At 37.9% G+C, this 19,118-nt stretch overlaps 3 protein-coding genes across 3 annotated transcripts in view; 2 read left to right on the forward strand and 1 right to left on the reverse strand.

Moving 5' to 3' along the window:
- Positions 1-7,481, forward strand: part of LOC136347312 (uncharacterized) — a 31,156-nt gene extending 23,675 nt beyond the window's left edge. The window contains exons 10-17 of the mRNA XM_066297194.1: positions 30-249; positions 310-490; positions 4,527-4,680; positions 4,731-5,158; positions 5,222-5,387; positions 5,469-5,718; positions 5,809-6,118; positions 6,472-7,481. Coding sequence (XP_066153291.1) covers positions 30-249; positions 310-490; positions 4,527-4,680; positions 4,731-5,158; positions 5,222-5,387; positions 5,469-5,718; positions 5,809-6,118; positions 6,472-6,744 — 1,982 coding nt within the window. The 3' untranslated portion in view covers positions 6,745-7,481. The remainder of the gene's footprint in view (positions 1-29; positions 250-309; positions 491-4,526; positions 4,681-4,730; positions 5,159-5,221; positions 5,388-5,468; positions 5,719-5,808; positions 6,119-6,471) is intronic.
- LOC136347353 (sodium-independent sulfate anion transporter-like) overlaps positions 1-19,118 on the reverse strand; it is an 85,165-nt gene that overhangs the window by 60,172 nt on the left and 5,875 nt on the right. The gene's annotated exons all lie outside the window — the stretch shown is intronic.
- The window catches only part of LOC136347351 (uncharacterized), a 41,735-nt gene continuing 41,150 nt past the window's right edge, over positions 18,534-19,118 (forward strand). The window contains exon 1 of the mRNA XM_066297259.1: positions 18,534-18,691. Within this exon, the coding sequence (XP_066153356.1) occupies positions 18,666-18,691 (26 nt within the window). The 5' untranslated portion in view covers positions 18,534-18,665. The remainder of the gene's footprint in view (positions 18,692-19,118) is intronic.

Genomic DNA, 19,118 nt, shown 5'->3' on the forward strand with positions numbered 1-19,118 from the left:
AGCCTAATTATCGGCAATTGCACGTATAGGCTTATCCAAGCCCAGACAGATTGGAGTTACCGGAGCACCCCTTCCGAATCCTCGGCTAATTTCCAGAAATATCCACCCGGATATTAGTAACCTGCACAAGAGATATACTCTGATGGTGATGCAATTCGCGCAGTTTCTGGACCATGACTTAACGTTTACACCTATTCATAAAGGTTTCGATGAGTCTATTCCCCGCTGCAGGCCTTGCGATAGTGCTAGGTAACTACCACTAATGATCTATATTTTAATTTGTGTAATATGTTATGATAATGAACGTAGGACAGTGCATCCGGAATGTGATCCTATTCCCATTCCACCTGGCGATCATCATTATCCGGAATATAATGTAACTACAGGACAAGAGATTTGTTTCCCATTCATGAGATCTTTGCCGGGACAGCAACGGCTAGGACCTAGGGAACAGCTAAACCAGAATTCAGCCTATTTAGATGGATCGATGGTGAGTGATATTTGGTAAAAAATAAAGAGTCTTTCTAAAGGTGTTAGACCTGTGGACTTGTTAACGACTGACCATGCAGCATGTCAGTTTGAAACGAACCACCGTCGATATTTCGATTCTTATAGAAAATATGTAAATATGAAAAAATACGTCGATTTCATTGTCAAGAGGGAAATTCTATAAGTTGTTTTTCTTCTAAATTGCATTGCATGCAATTGCATGCAACTTGCTAGCAGGGGTGGAAACAACTACTGAATTTTTAAGTGGGAAGAAGGGTCGAGGTATACCTCACTTGAAAGACGTTTTGCTTACGTTTCTAGATACAGGGTGTTTCAGAATTATGGTAACAAATCGATAGAGGTAACAGATTATCGAAAAATAAATATACATATTTTTTTTATTTTAAATTTACAGAGCGATCTAGTAAATGAACACTAATAAGCCATTTGTCTCTGACCTAATTTGCTACGATTGAAAAAACAAAGCACCAGTCCACAGATAGTTACTTTGACTCTGTCAGTAATGTTTCGCATTGTCTTGATGTGCACTGTGTCTATACTAGATCGGATGGTTTCGCTCTTCTCAAATTTCTAATCAGGCCACCACCATCCAGGAGCTGGAGAGCCTCAATGTTGATCTGCTGATGGAGCCGCAGTTCACGTTGCATGCTCTTTGATTACTTTGTCGACAAGTTCCACTTCCAAGTCCTTATGCAGATTGTCATTGCCAATGTACCACGAAGCATCAACAATACCTCGCAATACTTTATTTTGGAGTCTTTGTATCATATTTCTATTACTTTGACTGGCGCAACCCCAAAGTTGACTACCATAAGTCCACACTGGCTTGAGGACTTGTTGATATAGCAAAAGCTTATTATACACTGACAGGGGTGATTGTCTACCCAGTAACCAGTACATTTTGCTGTACTTTAATTTAAGCTCTTCACATTTTTTCTTGACATGTGATTTCTACCTGAGTTTAGCATCGAGGGTCAGCTGTATTCCCACATGGGACTACTCGTTGGTTTATGTATATTGACTTATGTTCGATTCGTTTGTTAGTAAAATCAATATGTATTTATTTGTTTTCGTTCAACTTGATTCGCCATTTGATTATCCAGCGTTGGATTTCGGTTAAGGCATTTTGTAACTTTTCAGTCGTGATATTGTTGCTGAATCCCGTGGCCAAAATTGCAGTGTCGTCTGTAAATGTAGCAACTACAGCATTTTCGTTGAATGTAGGCAAATCGCTGGTGTAGAACAGGTAAAGGACACACTACCCTGCGGTACGCCTGCCTGTATTTTTCTCAGTTCAGAGTAGGCATCTGTTTAATTCTGAAGTGCCGTTCTTATATATAGGACTGTAATAATTTTGAGTATGCTGCAGGAAGGAGCAATTTCAATTTGTGATTCAACCCTTCGTGCCAAACCCCATCGAAGGCATGCGCCACATCCAGGAATACCGCTGAACACGCCCCTCTGTCTTCAAATGATTTTTCGAAAATATCAGTTATTCTGTGGACTTCTTCAATCGTTGAGTGTCTAAAACCAAATTGAAAAATAAATATTCTTTACTTAATAAAAGATTGTCTTAAGACCCGTCATTTCTGAGATACGGAGTATTAAAATTCAACTTTTTTTCTTTTTTTTTTTTGTTTATTGGAGAGTATTGAAACGAAAATTGCTGTATCTTTGTTTCGTAATCCGACAAATTTGATGGGCATAGTTAAAATTTTGTACATAATAGAGGGCGCTAGTTATACGTGTATCATTACATATTATCATCCAAAACTTTTTTTAATTAAGATTTTTCGGTAAAAGAGTTCAAGAACATTAAAGAACTGTCAATTCTGCACAAAAAAGTTATTCTTAGTAAAATACTCCAAAGTGAACGGTTGTCCGAAAAAATGACAATTATTGTCATATCGACTTTAATTAACCATTGTGCGTTAGAAGCCACTTTAAAATGGAGTACACATTTCCGCAGTTGACTGATATAGTGCTTATTTGTGGTGAAACTCAAGGTAACGCAAGAGAAGCGTAGTAGGTTTGGTCCAGTGGCATGGCCTCCTAGTTCCCCTGATTTGACCCCCCTGGATTATTTTCTTTGGGGTCATGCGAAGGGTTTAGTGTACGCGCAACCAGTAATAAATGTTTAAGAATTAAGTGAAAGTATTTTCAATGCTTTTGATGTGATTCGGAATAACCCAGGAATTTTCCAAAGGGTACAACAAAACTTGTTACGATGGTGCAATTTATGTATTGATCAACGCGGTCATCAGGTTGAACATTTATTGTAATATTAGTGTTTATTTCATTGTAATTAGACAGTATTAAAGGTAATGAAAGAAAAATAAAAAAATAATAAAAAAAAGTTGAATTTTAATACCCCGTATCTCAGAAATGACGGGTCTTAAGACAATCTTTTATTAAGTAAACTATATTTATTTTTCGATAATCTGTTACCTCTATCGATTTGTCACCATAATTCTGAAACGCTCTGTATATCTGTTTTTTTTTTATTGAGAGTTCGAAAAATCACGTCCAAATTGTAAACAACCTTAGCTATCAACTATATCGTAGAAAAATTTTTTAATCAAGTTTAAGGGTTCAAAATGTCGCCCATTATTTTCTAAATAATAAAGTCTGTTTTCAAACTATACTCTAATGTTCATAAAAACTTTGTCGTTATCAATAAAATGGGGCGCCACCACACTATTTTCTTCCCTTTAGACAATGGTTACACGGCACATTTCTTGGCATGTGAATTCGTCCAAGAGGACCAATTGAGTCGCCATCGCGATCACCTAATTAACACTTCTGTCAGGAAATGCTCATGAGCCTACATGTTGGTGGACTCGGCCAATTCCCACCCGTTCTATGTTGTATCCGTGGGTTGTCAAAATTTATCTAATTTTTGAGACTTGAGGGCTGTATGGAGGACACCGCGAAGGAGTTGTAGGCGGATTTCGCACATGGCCCCAGGGCGTGAGAAATCTTTGTTGCATTGGCCAGGCCTCACGAAAATCACTAATTCTGGATGATGATTGCAAAAACCTTTTAAGGTTTTATATTTCCATCATTTTGTATAAAACAGACACACCGGACCGTGGGAACCGGTCTACGGCAGTTCTGATTGGCGCGTACGTAGGCGGAGGGAGGCTGAAAATTAGGAATTTGGTTGGCACCACCGTCGAAACCAAAAAAAGTCTCGAGAATTTTCCAGTCAGTTTTTTCCGAATTCTCTTTTCGACCACACGCAAATAACCTCAATCCATTTTTTCGTTGTATTCTTCAGTTTTACAGGCCAGTGCGGTCCTGAGCAATATCCAGTTATCAAAATAAAGTGTATATGTTAATCGAATGACAAGGCCTTTGCTTCAGGGTATAAAAGGGGTAGTTGTATTCCGGGGCAAAAGAACTTCTGACTTTTTATTCTCTGGAGACATGTTAAATCTCTTTTTTTTTTAAACCAAAATTTGGAAAGATTGGAAGGAACAAACACAGTTACGTGTGGGAAAATCAAGTGAAAATTTTTATGAATGTAAAGGTCGAGTTTGAGAACAGACTTTGTTACAGTTTAGAAAATAATTAACAACATTTTGAACACTTAAAACATTAATAAACCTTTTTCTTGCAATACAATTAATATTTAAGCTCATTTACACAAGGCTTAGACACAATTTTTCGAAGACCTCTCAAAAACAATGGTACACTTGGAAAGGTAATGGAAAGACCTATCAAATGAGAGATAATGCCACCCTCTTCCCATTTAAGACCTTTGTGGTTGCTTCCACCCTCGCTAGAGGATGTATGCTATTTAACAAAGAACCAACTTGAAGAACCTTCCAATCAAAAATAATATCGATACGTTTTTGAATATTTACATATTTTCGTTAAGAACCGACATGTTGAGGGTGGTTCGCATTCAAATTGACATGCTGTATGTACAATAAGCCAATACCTTTGAGGCATTCTCCTTGGTTAGAGATTACTTTCGGTTTCTTGAAATAATCTCTCTATTCCTTTACCAGATATACGGCTCGTCTCACTGCACGTTACGAACGCTCAAAGGTCCCAACGGCAGAATGAATGTGACCGTTCATCCAAATCGAGGGAAAGATCTTCTGCCCAGAACTGACAAACATACAGAATGCCGGTCCGATTCTGGATTATGCTTTATTGCTGGTAAAATTTAATCCTTCGGTCCAAACATATTTTTTTTATTTGGTCGGCAGGCGATGGAAGAGCCTCAGAACAGCCAGGTCTACTCATGATTCACACCATGTACATGAGGGAACACAACCGAGTCATGGAGGGTCTGCAGCGAGTCAACCCTCACTGGGATCACGATAAGATCTTCGAGGAAGCGAGGAAGATTGTAATTGGCGGTTTTCAGCATACCACCTACAATGAGTTTTTGCCAAGGCTGCTTGGTTGGAACGCCATCAATTTATACGGATTGAAGCTGTTGCCTCAGGGGTATTACAAGGACTACAATCCGAATTGCAATCCTTCGATTTTCACGGAATTTGCCGCTGCTGCCTTTAGGATCGGACATTCTCTGCTGAGGCCTCATATCCCTAGAGTGGATGAGAACTATCAGATAGTCGATCCTCCGCTTTTATTAAGGGATTTCTTCTTCAACACTGATTATATGATGAATGTAAGAGCTTAAACAATAACAGGGAGACTCAGTTCGAATCGTGGTGGTTTGATTTAATTTTAGGATGGACTGATGGACCAAATGGCCAGAGGTTTAGTGTCGACTCCAATGGAGACGTTGGATCAGTTCATTACTGGGGAGGTTACCAATCATCTATTTGAGGACAAGAGGGTTCCATTCTCAGGGGTGGATTTGATTGCGTTGAATGTTAAGAGGGCTCGCGATCACGGTATGTTCCACGAAAAATTACACACTCAACTGCACCATTCTGAACAAACATCGATGAAAAAGATATCTCTCACTTTTTCAGGTATTCCTTCATACAACAATTATAGAGCCCTTTGTAATCTAAAACGTGCGGCAAGTTTCGAAGACTTGGCTAGGGAAATACCAATGGAGATCATTCAGAGATTAAAAATCATTTATCCCACGGTAGACGACATTGATTTATTCCCAGGAGGCATGTCTGAAAGGCCCTTACAAGGAGGTATTGTGGGTCCCACTTTTGGCTGCATCATCGCCATTCAGTTCAGACAATTGAGGAAGTGTGACAGATTCTGGTGAGTATTTCTATCTCTGAGAATTGATGTTTTTACTTAAATGATTGGAGGTTCCGTTTTACTCACATATACTTATTTTTTGCCATACAGGTATGAAAACGAGGACTCGAGAGTGCGTTTCACCGAATCGCAACTAGCAGAAATCCGTAAAATTACCCTAGCTAAGGTCCTTTGCGACAACACGGATGCTTACAGCGATATTCAGCGGTCAGCTTTCGACTTACCATCTAACTTTTTAAATCCCAGAGTGCCCTGTAACTCGATGCCCACCATAGATTTCAATGCGTGGAGAGAAAGTGGTCAAGGACAGGGTGGATGCATCATCGGAGGGAGACATGTACAACCTGGGGAAAGCGCCTTTCCTAGCCCTTGCACAAGCTGCGTTTGTTCCTCTGAGGGAGTAAGTAAAGATGTTTGATTCAGTAGACAACTAAACCATTTTTACTACATTAAAATGGTGATTTATTCGAGAAAATAAAGTGCTCTTTTCTATCGCCTTATTAGTAAAAGAGGCGGACTCCAGGGTTCATACTAATTCTACATATATCTATTACCGTGGCACGCTGAACACTCAACGTGTTCTCCAGCATGATCGCAGCATTCCGATCAATCGCAGCGGACGCAAACCGTCAAAAAAATTACAATTTCAAATTATTTTTCGTAGAAAATAAATAATCTGTTAATCGATATAACCAGTGTCCTGAAGAAAAAAAACAATAACTTCAAAAATTAATAAAAATATCATTTTTTCAGGGCAATTGCGCTTCCCTCAAAGTAACAGACTGCAGTCAACTGCTCAGAGAGTGGTCAAAAGAGGCGATATCCAGAGACGAAGTCTGCGCAGCCCAGTGTGGATTCCTGCTGAAGCAGAGCGGTTCGCAGCAGGTACCCTTCGGTTTGGTTCCACCGCCTTTAAGAAACGGCAGAGGGAAGAACCTGAACAGGTCGCCAAGGTTCCCTGCAGGCAGCTCGTTTGATTTTTCAGGGTTTAAGTTTCCGGATCTATCTCCGTTTGTTTCCAAGTGATTCGCTGGAAAGCGCTGCTAACCGATGCAAAAATCTGTAGTAGATGAAGATCTGAGTGATTGAGTGCCAGTTGTGAATTTTTTAAGGTGTGTTTGGAGGACCCGTGGGAGAAAGACCGCAATGTCTAGTGCCTTTTGAATTCCTAAAAAAATTAAATGCTTTAAACAAATTTTGGAATTATCTTCTAGCACAACTGACTCGCTTTGATGTTCAATTATTACATCCCTGGTGTAATTGTTATCCATTATTGTTGACTAGTGTTCTAAGATTTTGCAAGTAAGTTAGTACAATGTGTCATATTTCGCACTCCAGGAAAATATACTGGTGTTCCTATCCAGACGATTGACTATGTATGTATGTCTTTGAAAGCGAAAATTAATTTCCATATAACGAAGGTTATATCTAACAATAGTATTTAAAAAGACTGTCACAATAATATTTTTCTATTACGTTATACCTAACACTAACGATTTGTCTTAAAGGAATGTTTATGAATAGTGACGAATTCTGCATTAAACGTGTTTTTCTATCCACTGCCTGAAGAACTTTAAGTCACGAAAATTGTTATTAAGGAAATTTGTTGTTTTTCTCCTTACCATGTATTATTTTTAAATAAAAGTTATCGTGTAAGTAGTACAATGTACGTTGTAAAAATCTGTAAATTGTTATTGTTATTGTATCGATATAAACATATACGGGGTATTCATAAAATAGGAATTAAATTATTTTAAATTAAAGGGGTGTTTTTGTTTCGAATCAAATTTAGAATTTAATATCTTATTATTTCTTATCGTTGTTACGTGAAGATAGCCACGACCTCGTTTGAGAGATGGATTAAAGGGAGGAGTAACAAGATTTTAAGTCTAAAAGGCACCAGTCCCATGGCATTTTTGTCATTTTTCCGGAACTTCTAGACTTCGTGTAACAATCACTTATTTAATCACTTTATTTGTGAAACTCTGTATGATACTATGCAGATACGCAGTTCAAATCAGAACATTGGAACTGCGTAAGTGAAAATTAAGTGACTATAAGTTTTAATATGCTTCCGATAAAAACCAACGAATTGCGTGGCAAGGTTAGCGATGGAAGTGGGCGGAGTTTGTCCGGCGGGCGTGTCTACTTCGATCTTCAGACCAGTATCGACTTCGCGGCGAAGGATTTTTTTAAATATCAGAACAAAAAGTAGCAATTTAAATAAACGGACTCTGCGCATTAAGATTTAAATTCCTCACATGCTGGTGAATTTATTAAATAGCCGATATTATTCTATTTTGTCTGGATATTACAGCCAATACTGCCAGTTCAGTCTTGGACCTACTAAAAGATCGTGAATAAATATCAACAATTTAAAATTATCATATTCATTTATGACGTAACTAATTTATGCTGTAATGGGGAAATTTACAATAACGCATAAATAAATAAAAATTCTGAAACACTGGAAGTTCTGGTAAAATACTGGAGTGACTCCGCCCATTTCAGCCGCTAGTTTCCCAACCCATTTCGTGGGTTTTTGTCGGTGGCAGCTTAGTCTCACAACACGTCCTGTGGCATTTCAGCCAAAACCTGTACTAAGTACTCTGGAAATATTATTACTCTGATGAATAGTGAGTGTGAAAAGAATAAGGGTCAGGATGATTTTAGAATAATTGCAGTTCTCGTTTAGCAAATTTTGTTGCGTTTTGTCGGTCAATAAAACTTTGAGCCGGTATTTTCTCACAAACCTTCTTACTCATAGGAGTCAGAAAGTTGCAATACAGGCAAGCTAAAGATGACCAGTTTGCTTCTGATTTTTTCATTTAAAGGTTAATACGAGTTCTTAGGCCACAGCTCAGAAATATTGATATTATCCGTAAATTTACTAGAAAATTTCTCTCATAGCTGTCGTGGACAATACAGCATCTTTCCCTTGGGGGGAATGACCAAGCTCATAACGGGTGGTAATTAAAAAAAAATTGCAATGGCCGGTGAACCATAAACCTAAGCTATTGATTAAGTTATTTGCTGGTAACCATCAAGCGTTGTGTGTGATTGGCACCCGCTAACAGTTGAATTTATCCAAGACAGGCTGCTGATATTTGAGGCTCTTTTATGCTCACCCTTTGTTAACAAAACACTGAAATAAAAATAATTTAACCTGAAGTTTTAAATTGATTTGAAGTAAATTTAGTAGACCAGACTAGATTTGAACTAAAATCGCTTAAAGGACAGTTTGGTTATACACTGACATTAAAAAAAACCGCAACACCAAGAAGAACGCATTGTATGTATTTGAAATTTTGGTATGATTTTAGACTTGTAAAGAGAAAAAAATGATAAAAATTTCAAGTTCGTATTTTAATGCGATATGGAGTTTTTCTTTACTTTTTTATCTGTGACGATCGTTCTTTTTGCAAATTTTTTTAGATAGCAATAAAGGTATTATTGTTGGTACCATATTGAATGGGTGGTAGGGCAAAATGCCTCGTGTACGCCAAAATGCAGTTTATCGGCAGTTAACTCCCTTTGAAAGGGGAAGAATTGTTGGTATGCATGAGGCAGGTTTACCTTGCCGTGAAATTGCACGTAGATTGGATCGAAACGCATCAACAGTGCTAGGAGCTTGGAGAGACTGGTCTAACGAAGGGTCAGTAAATCGTCATCGTGGTAGTGGCCGTCCAAGAATGACGAACCAACGCGAAGACCGGCGACTACGTCGTTCAGCGACAGGCGCCCCGTTTGAAACAATTCCGTCTCTTGATGCTAACTGGGTAGCCACCCTAAATCGAAGGGTCTCCCTTAGTACCATGTATCACAGAATTCAAAGGTTTGGTCTAAATTCATATCGTCCTATGCGTCGGCTTCCATTATCACGAAATCACAGGGTGGCCCGACTGGAGTGGTGTCGTCCGAGAGTGCAATGGGTGGATGAGTGGAGAAGAATCGTGTTCAGTGATGAGAGCCGATTTTGTTTATGGCGATCTGATGGACGGTTACGTGTTAGAAGGCACAGAGGAGAGCGATTAAATTTGGACTTTTTGGAAAGGCGTCATTCTGGTTTAACACCAGGTGTCATGGTTTGGGGTGCCATCCACGTATGGTAGTCGGTCTCCTCTTGTTTTCATTTATGATAGATTAAATGCTCAGAGGTACATTAATAGTGTCTTAGAACCGGTTCTTGTACCGTACATGCACGACCATCCTGGAAGCACATTTCAACAGGATAATGCGCGACCACATGTAGTCAACGATACTTTGAGGTATTTGGAAGCTGAAAATTTGGATACTTTGCCTTGGCCAGCTCGGTCTCCAGATTTGTCCCAAATAGAGCATGTATGGAATATAATGGGTCGGAGACTTCAACGTTTAGCTCGCCCTCCAGAGACCATAGATGAACTCCGCGAGCAGGTGCAGATTGCCTGGGATACAATACCACAGGAAGATATTGACAATTTAATATTAAGCATGCCGCTTACAGGAATGTATTAATTTAAGTGGAGATACCACCCATTATTAAATTATTTTTTTATTTTTTTCACTTATTCACAATAATTTTTTTTTTGATATTTTGATCGTTTTTATCTATTACCCGACCCAAAGTGAGGCCAGAATTTCAAACGTGTTGCGGTTTTTTTTTTGAAAATCAGTGTATTAATAATTATTAGAAGAAGCGGGCTTCAAGCGGCCTAATTGAGGGACACCGAGGTGGGCCCTGAACATAGCCTAAAATCGCGTTTGCGCATAGAGACAATATAATATTGGACAATGAATATGGCAATAAAGACCGGTCTGCGACAAGGCTCTAAATGGATTACATGCTGCTACAACGAGACTATTCGTACCTTTAATGAGAAAATGTTACCCGGTTTCTTTGTACAAAAAGATAATAACTGTATTATGGATTGACATAATAGAACGGTTATTTCACTTTTCCCTGCAATAGGTCATAGACATAATTCTTCTTTAATGGCAAAAACAATTTAAAAGTAATAGTACCCCATTAAACATGACCACGACTAGCCTGCTACTGAAAACGAAGTTGCGCTGTATATTAAGTATATTGTGCAACTAATTTAAGAAACTTTCAATCGCACTATATAACATCCGTAGTATCCCATTATTTCATTGCTCCATTGTCTGTTTACTTCCTTTAGAGCTTCAAATTAACGCATTATGCAAGGTACCACTTTAGCCGTCTTTATTAACACTTCTAAATGTCGATATTGAATTGTTTCTTCGCCCAGCAAACCATTTAATGCAGATTTATTACATTCTGGTACAAATTTCTAATATTTACATTTCATATTGTTTTAAATTCGTATTGTTTATTGCGGTTTGAGCAGGCAAAAAAAAATTAATAATTGTCCCAACTTTCTCTACCCGCACGAAGCTAAAAGCTTTAGTGCCAGTGTAGCTCTTAATTTATTAATATTAATTACTGCGGCATTTCCTAAGGCGCATACGCCAGGGATTCTCAAGCATGTGACTTGCGAGCCTCATGTGACGAATATTAATCAAATAAAAAAATAAAAAAAAAGCATCCTGTTAGTGTTTTTTGAATTAACATTGTACTATTGTAAAATCCCAGGTAAATACTTTAAGTGTAAATGGCATCGGCAAATAGTTTCGGTATTGCTAAAATTACTTCACATGGAAGTCCTTGAAAACTATGAGTATGAACAAATCAAAACGGAATTCGTAAAAATTTCCATTCCGAGAAAGAAGTAGAGGACCATATTACGCAACCTCAGGAGTAACTGGAAATTGGAGGAATATTCACGTTCAATTACAGCATCGAAAAGTGAATTTATCATAATTAATCTCGGACTGAAAGTGAACTTCAAACTAATCGACGATTGCTGGACAAAAACCGCGATTAATTTTGTTGAGCGATATGCAGAGAGTTCCTTCCTTGGAGGTTGGAGATACCACCCGCGACTTATTGTACGAGAGCGCTTGCATGCAAGCTCTACTTGTATTACTTGTCCAGGACGGACTAGATACCTGCTTAGCAAGGTAAACACGTGGGATCTCCCGGAAGTCTTGGAATTAGGACAACCCTTTAAACATTAACACGGTTTATTAACTGACTTGTAACACATAACTATGACTAAGACTTAGTTGCAGAAATTTAGAATTGAATGATCGTGATCCGACGAAGAGTATGAGTTATGATCGTGAATTGGCGATGTATCGATCCGCCTTCAACTGATGAGTGACAATCGTGATAGGAAAGAAGATAATGATAATGCCCAGCTTCTCCCAGCCCTTACAGTGGCGAACAAAAGTATGGAAACATTTTCTATTTTTTAAAGCAATTTTATTCAACAAGTAACAATAAATATCCGTCAAGAAAAAAGTCCTTTTTTAGAATATCTGCTATATCTAGAATATGTACATAACTAATAATAAATATATTAATATGTTTATCAGTCTCAAAAAAAACAATATTGTGAAAAATCTATAAATTGACCGAACATAAGTATGGAAACATTACTTACAAATTGTTGAAAATAAATTATACTATGTACTATTTTATTAAAAGGTTTTTCAAAAGTTTTAGTATTTCGTTGGATGCCCTTTGGCATCACTTACCGCTTGACATCTTCGTCCCATAGAGTCAACAAGCTTTGTACAGAGGTCCCTGGGAATCGCCTTCCACTCTTCCTCCAATACTGCCCAAAATTCATCGCGATTTTTAACGTTTTTGGATCTGACCTCCTTATCTAAATAGTACCACAGATTTTCAATCGGATTTATATCAGGCGATTGTGACGGCCATTCCAACGCCCGTATTTTGTTTTCTAAAAACCAATTTTTAGTTAATCGCGAGGCGTGCTTTGGATCATTATCCTGTTGATAAATCCATGCCAACGGTAGATCTTCTTCAAATGTCAGTAGGTGATTTTGTAAGATGTCGCAGTACATCTTGGAGTCCATTTTGCCATTTATTTTCACCAGTGGTCCAGTACCAGATCGTGTAAAACAACCCCCAACCATCACATTTACACCGCCATGTTTGACGGTGGGAATTAAATATTTTGGGTCATATCTTTGTCCTGGAGGTCTTTGAACATGTCCTGTAGAATCACTGCCGAACAAATTAAACTTACTTTCATCGCTGAAAACTACTAATGACCATTGGTGTTCGGTCCAATTCTTATGTTCTTTGGCGGATTTTAATCTCGCTTGTCTGTGTCGCTTTGCAAGAAGTGGCTTTTTAACTGCACGTCTACCATGAAGATCTTCACTTATAAGCCGACGCCTAATTGTCATATCCGATACATCAATATCTTCAGATTCCTCTTTTAACTCCTTATTTATCGCCACAGCAGATTTTTTTTTTTGAATCGACTCTAGGTTTTCTAACGATTGCACTATCCACTCTACGGGTTGTTTTTCGAGGTCTTCCACATTTCATTGCTGGATCTACTGTTCCTCTTTGCAAATACCTCTTAATTATTTTATGAACAGTTTCCCAAGGTATATTTAATGCATTTGCAATATTAATTTATTTTGTTCCGTTGGTGTACATGGTCACTATTCTTCGCTTGAACTCAGCACTGTAATATTTACACTTCGGCATTTTCAACAAATTCTTAGAAGCAGAAAACTTCAGAATCAACAAATTTTGAGATTAGACCAAAATGAAGAAAATGTCTCCATACTTTTGTTCGCCACTGTAAGTACTGGATGCTGATGGTCAGTAGACATAGGCGTACTCTTACTGGGAGCGCGTTTCAGCCGAGGAATGCCCATTTCGCCAGGCCTGACGGCCAACGGGCAGATTATCCCATGACCCGAATATTGCCTTCATCCCCAACGGGACGTGATGGCACTCCCAATTACGACCGCCCCCAAAGGTAATGGTGGGGAATTCCCCGGTACCCAAGAATCACCTCCGATGCACATTTATGGCTTGAGTGCCTCGCAATTTAGCTCTTAGCAAAAGTACAAAGGACGAAGAATTTGAACCATAAACCATTTCTAGTGAAACTAACGGATCACGACATCTGGGAGGGCACAAACGTAAGATGTGCAGGGGCGCAGCTTGGGGTTTTAGCTCCATCGATGAAGACATCAAGACTTGGTTCGCCAAGGCTTAACAAATTTTGAATCTGAAAATCTAACTCTTGGCCCTTATCCCTTACACATTTTCTTCTCACCTACTAAATGAACAACAAATACATGGTGAAACAACCAAATGCAGTAAATTGAACATCTTCTTATTTCGACATACGTGAAAAAATACCGAAACACGTCAATTTTAGAACCTGAAATTACACCTTGCAACGTAAAAATTTCATCTCTAAATTCAACCCCCTTTTGTGTGGCAAGTGCAACCCTTAAATTTTTAAATTGGTAACATGTGTTTGTGATACCTCATTCGAAAGGTCTCTTCTTCAAAACGTCTATTGTTCTAAACTTTGCTTTGAAAGAATAATAGAAACAAATTAATTTATGCAAATGACGAAACTCTCTACAACAAACTAAAAACTTATTAGCTAATACCACATCGTTATTGATAATGTAGTGAAATAATCAAACGAATCAATCTCAATGTACTTCGGCTTACCTTTTCCATATCGATGGATGGGAAACCGAAGATCGCTAGAATGACCTGCACAATCACCCGCTTTTACTCTATCTAACTTTAAAGTTACCAGACACAGAGGGGTTTCTCGGTATTCAAATTCAGGTTAGTTCAAGGTTTAACGGTGAGAAGGCCAGAACGGCATGTAACAAGTAATTGCAAAAATTGAAGAAAATATTAAAGATTTTAGCCAAAAAGTTGCATTGATGAGAAAGACGGTATTAAAGACAAACAGTCTCGAAAGTGGTAATAGGATGTCTAACAGAGTTTCGACTACCTGGTCAATCATGACCCGGAAAGGTTCCTCGTAGAAATACTCATTACCTATTCCAATAGATGAGAAATGTCTGCTGACAATATAAAATACAGAATGTTGCTTAAGTACGTGGCCAAACTTCAAGGCTTGAGTCTGTAAGCGGTTTTAGGAGGAAAAGTTTATATAAACGTAGGTCTGGCAGTGCTTCGCGTTCAAGATACAGGGTGTCAAACTCTTTTTTTTATCGTCACATGTTAAAAGAAACTCCTAAATCACAAGGAAACGCTACCAACTTGGTAAGAGCGTTCAATGTAGTACAAAGCAATTTTTTAAGCTATGAATAGTTGGTGTCTTTTGGCTAGTAGCTTGCAGAGCATTAACGCCGAAAATTACAGAAAAATTAAACAAAAAAAACGCTTTATTAAAACTACACTTAAACAAATAGTGCGAATTTTTTTACTAAAAAAAAATAATTAACAATAACTAATACGAAATTTACAAGAGGTGCTGAAATTGTCTTCCTTCATGTAATCCTTCATGTGCTTCAATGTGAGCTTTAGATCGTCTCAGCATCGATTATCGAACACGTTGAAGTATGCCCCCCATATATCTTGTCTGATTACATAAATCCCACATCCGTTGAATTAACTCTTCTTAAGTGTAGACCGGAGTTCTACAGGGTGTCCGGATACTCTTGGACAAAATTCTCTTCACCGACGAAGTTTGCTTTACTAGATCCGGCATAACTAACGTTCACGATCGTTTATAAATTTGAATTTCTCATCCCAAAAAACCCCTGAATACAAAATTTCGTGAAATTAGTTTGAAGAAGTCAAAAGATATTAAAGAAAATCTGATTTCCTTTTTCAGCTTTGACACCCTGTAGCTCCGTTATTATCAACTTTTGTACTAAGGCAAATCTAGTTAAATCGACTTATTATGAGTTGTACTATATCTGATAGAGCGTTGTACACGGAGTATCCGGACACCCTGTATAAATAACTTTATACAGGGTGTTGGAGAAATTCCAACATAAAGATCGCTCTCACGCATTGTCTTAACATCTGGGCAATAAATTTGGTAAAAAAAGAACACAGAACCTAAAACTCGACATACCATTAGGTGCCAAACCATGGGTATCGCGCTAATCACCTTTCATCTGGTTTACTTCCACCCTGATTTATTAAGTGCAAATTGTTCAATAGATTAAGAGCCGCAGTAAATTAGGATGGAATGTCGCAACAAACTCGCAAGTGGACTTGAACCAGAGGGTGTTAGTGATAAGGCAATGGTGTGAAAGCATCAAGGTGGTGATTTTCCCACGAAGTCGTGAGAAGCCAAACTGGGGAACCTGCGTTTTTCGGGAAGGAGCACCACCACTCCTCTTGGAGCAAAGAATAGAACCGTTTCTCACCTCGTCGCGTTAACAGCAACTTCTCTCCTCTCTCAAAATATCATAAGTTAGACTACAGAAGTTTACAAACTTCTCACGCTCTCGTCGCAATAGAACTCCATACACGGGCATTAGTGTTAATAATTGAATCACCACGCACCTCTGTAATTCAACTAGTCTGTGATTAAATTTAGTGTAATTCGTGTAACAGAATTTCTATACCCTCTTGAACCTTGGGAACCCTATTATTTTATGATGGTAGCCCGTCTGGTCCTTCGACTCAATTACGAAACCCCGCCAGCGCATTTGGATCCCTCTGTGGATGCCTAGTGAGGCAGTCACTACTGTTAGGCAGGAACTCAGGAAGCCCCTGGCCTGAACACAGGGTGTTTGGTTTACCGATACACATCCAAAAGAGGGTGGTAGGTAAGATGATCGTGAACGTATTTGACCATATATATACTGTTATACAAAGTGTCACGCATTTCCAGATATCGCCATTTTTCCGAGTTTTACCAAATTCGCTGTTTACTTCCGTGCAAGTTACAATAAGAATTTAACAGAACACTTGTTGTGATTCTATTGGTTTTCGGATAAACTTGAATATGTATTTTATCGATATCAAACATGTAGTAGTATCTGCATATTAAAAAAAAATGTGATGCTTTAAAATTCCAAAAATGAATTTCTCTAATTTCAAACCTTCTTGACTTTGTAAGTAAATAAAGAGAAAGATGCAAATGGAAGAGTCGTTCAAATATCTTTAAAAACTTCTTTGACCATTGAAAATCATATTTCAAAACGATGGATGTCCGGCCCATCATCAGAGAACAATAAAAAAGTTTTTAAATAATCAATTTCCTGAAAGATGGATAGGACGAAATGGACCGATATTATGGCCTGCCAGATCTCCAGATCTCACCCCAGTTGACTATCATATCTGGGGACGAATGAAAGAACTGGTGTGCAATGAGGAAATTCATGATCGAGACCATCTCATTCAAAGAATCAATGGGGCAGCAAGATTAATGAAGGCTGAAATTAGGCTAGGAGTAACCACCAGAGAGATAAGACGAAGATGTCGATGTTGTATCAGAAACGGTGGTTCCCATTTTGAGAATAATAATTAATTATAAGTAAATAGTTTAATTTATATAAATAATAATTACTCATTAAGCTTTTATTCAATTTGTTAAATTGCCCTTTGGACTTTTTCTGATTTTTTTTCTTTTTTAATTAAATACCTTATGGAGCATTAAGGCTGCGCCTTTCAATATATCATTCGAAAGAGCAATGGTCAAAGAAGTTTCTAAAGATATTTGAACGATTCTTCCATTTGCATCTTTCTCTTTATTTACTCATAAAGACAACAAGGTTTGATATATTAGAGAAATTCATTTTTGGAATTTTAAAGCATCACATTTTTTTTTTAATATGCAGACACTAATACATGTTTGATATCGATAAGATACATATTCAAGTTTGTCCGAAAACCAATAGAATCACAACAAGTGTTCTATTAAATTCTTATTGTAACTTGCACGGAAGTAAACAGCGAATTTGGTAAAATTCGGAAAAATGGCGATATCTGGAAATGAGTGACACTTTGTATAACAGTATATATGGTCAAATACGTTCACAATCACCTTGCCTACCACCCTCTTTCGGATGTGTATCGGTAAATCAAACACCCTGTATGCTCTCACAGGAAAAAATTTAACGGATTTAAATCTGCTGACCTGAGTGGCCATGACTATGCTCGATATGAAAACGATATTAAATCTCAATACTCAGTGATGCATAAATAACAATAATAACAATAAATAATACTGCTAAATTTGAGCAAAATTGGCTAAAACGTTATTAAGATTTTAACAAAGGAAGATATTTTAAAGAAGTTTGACACCCTGCATCATGAAAATGGAACATTACCGGACTCATGTTGATATACAGTATTCACGTTGAAATTACTGAAAGAATCACTCCTGGAGGTTTGGCTACATGATAAAATGTCGTCCTGTATAGGTAATTTATTACGTCAATATCTCGGGAATATTTGCTCACTTTACGCTTTTGCCGATTTTTGACAGGCAATAAGGCGCCTGCGCAATTTTTTGTCGAACGCATCATGCTTTAGATTACTGGGCGTTTACAGGGTTGTAACAATAGAAAAAACTTGTTGTACTAAAGCTTAAGAAATATAAAATATCACTATCTTTTCCGAAAACCTTAAATTATTGTGTTCAATTAAGAAGGCACATCTCTACGTAACTCAGCGATTTCATTATCACACAGTGCCATATCACGACGAACTAGATTTCTCTCAATCCAATCACCGGCACGTGATCGACCCCTCAAGGATGCAATATGTTCAACAATAACAACCTATCATGCAAAACAGCCCATCACGGATGTGAGCTTGTGGAGGCTGTCAACTTTATCTTACGTATTTGCTGCAGATGATGTCTTCATCCTTCTCTGTTGCCCGGATCATCTTTGTTTTACCCATCCCATGGCATAACCGGCGTCAAAACACTTTCTCTATTAATAAGTGTGTGGTTAGAGAATGGTACCTCAGTAGTACCTCAGTGGTTCCGCTTGATCGTGGTACCTGTATTGTGGTATATCGCGCTTCTGTTACGATCTCGACTTCGTTCGTTCGGTTCTGTTACGACCTTTCCGGGTAGATTTGCTGCATGATTATGGGTGTGTTACAATTTTGGTAAGTATTATTTTTTATTCTGTACAATGGAATTTTTTAAAGGTAAATTGGGTGTCTTTGTTCAAGATGTTATTTAAAATTTACAAACTTATCTAGAAAGAAGAGATTTTAAATTGCTTTAAAAATTCCCAGTGGCTTGTTGGTTGGGACGAATAGGGCAGCTCGTGACATAATTGATGAAAGAGAAGAATTCATATCAAATAATATGTTCCTATGAATTTTTAGTCGGCTCGTGAAAGGGGAAATTTGTTCATGATTTATGGGTTTTCTGCCAACAGCTCTTCCAGGAAAACCGCAGTTTTATCATGTGGCCCAAACTTATGATTTTGAGCTACAAGTTTTCCATCAGGAAAACGATTTTTTTCCGAGTACCCACCCAATTTTTATTATCCTAATTATCCCCTATTTGCTTTCAGTATCCTAAATT

Source organism: Euwallacea fornicatus, chromosome 28 (genome assembly GCF_040115645.1).
Source record: "Euwallacea fornicatus isolate EFF26 chromosome 28, ASM4011564v1, whole genome shotgun sequence".
NCBI lineage: Eukaryota > Metazoa > Arthropoda > Insecta > Coleoptera > Curculionidae > Euwallacea > Euwallacea fornicatus.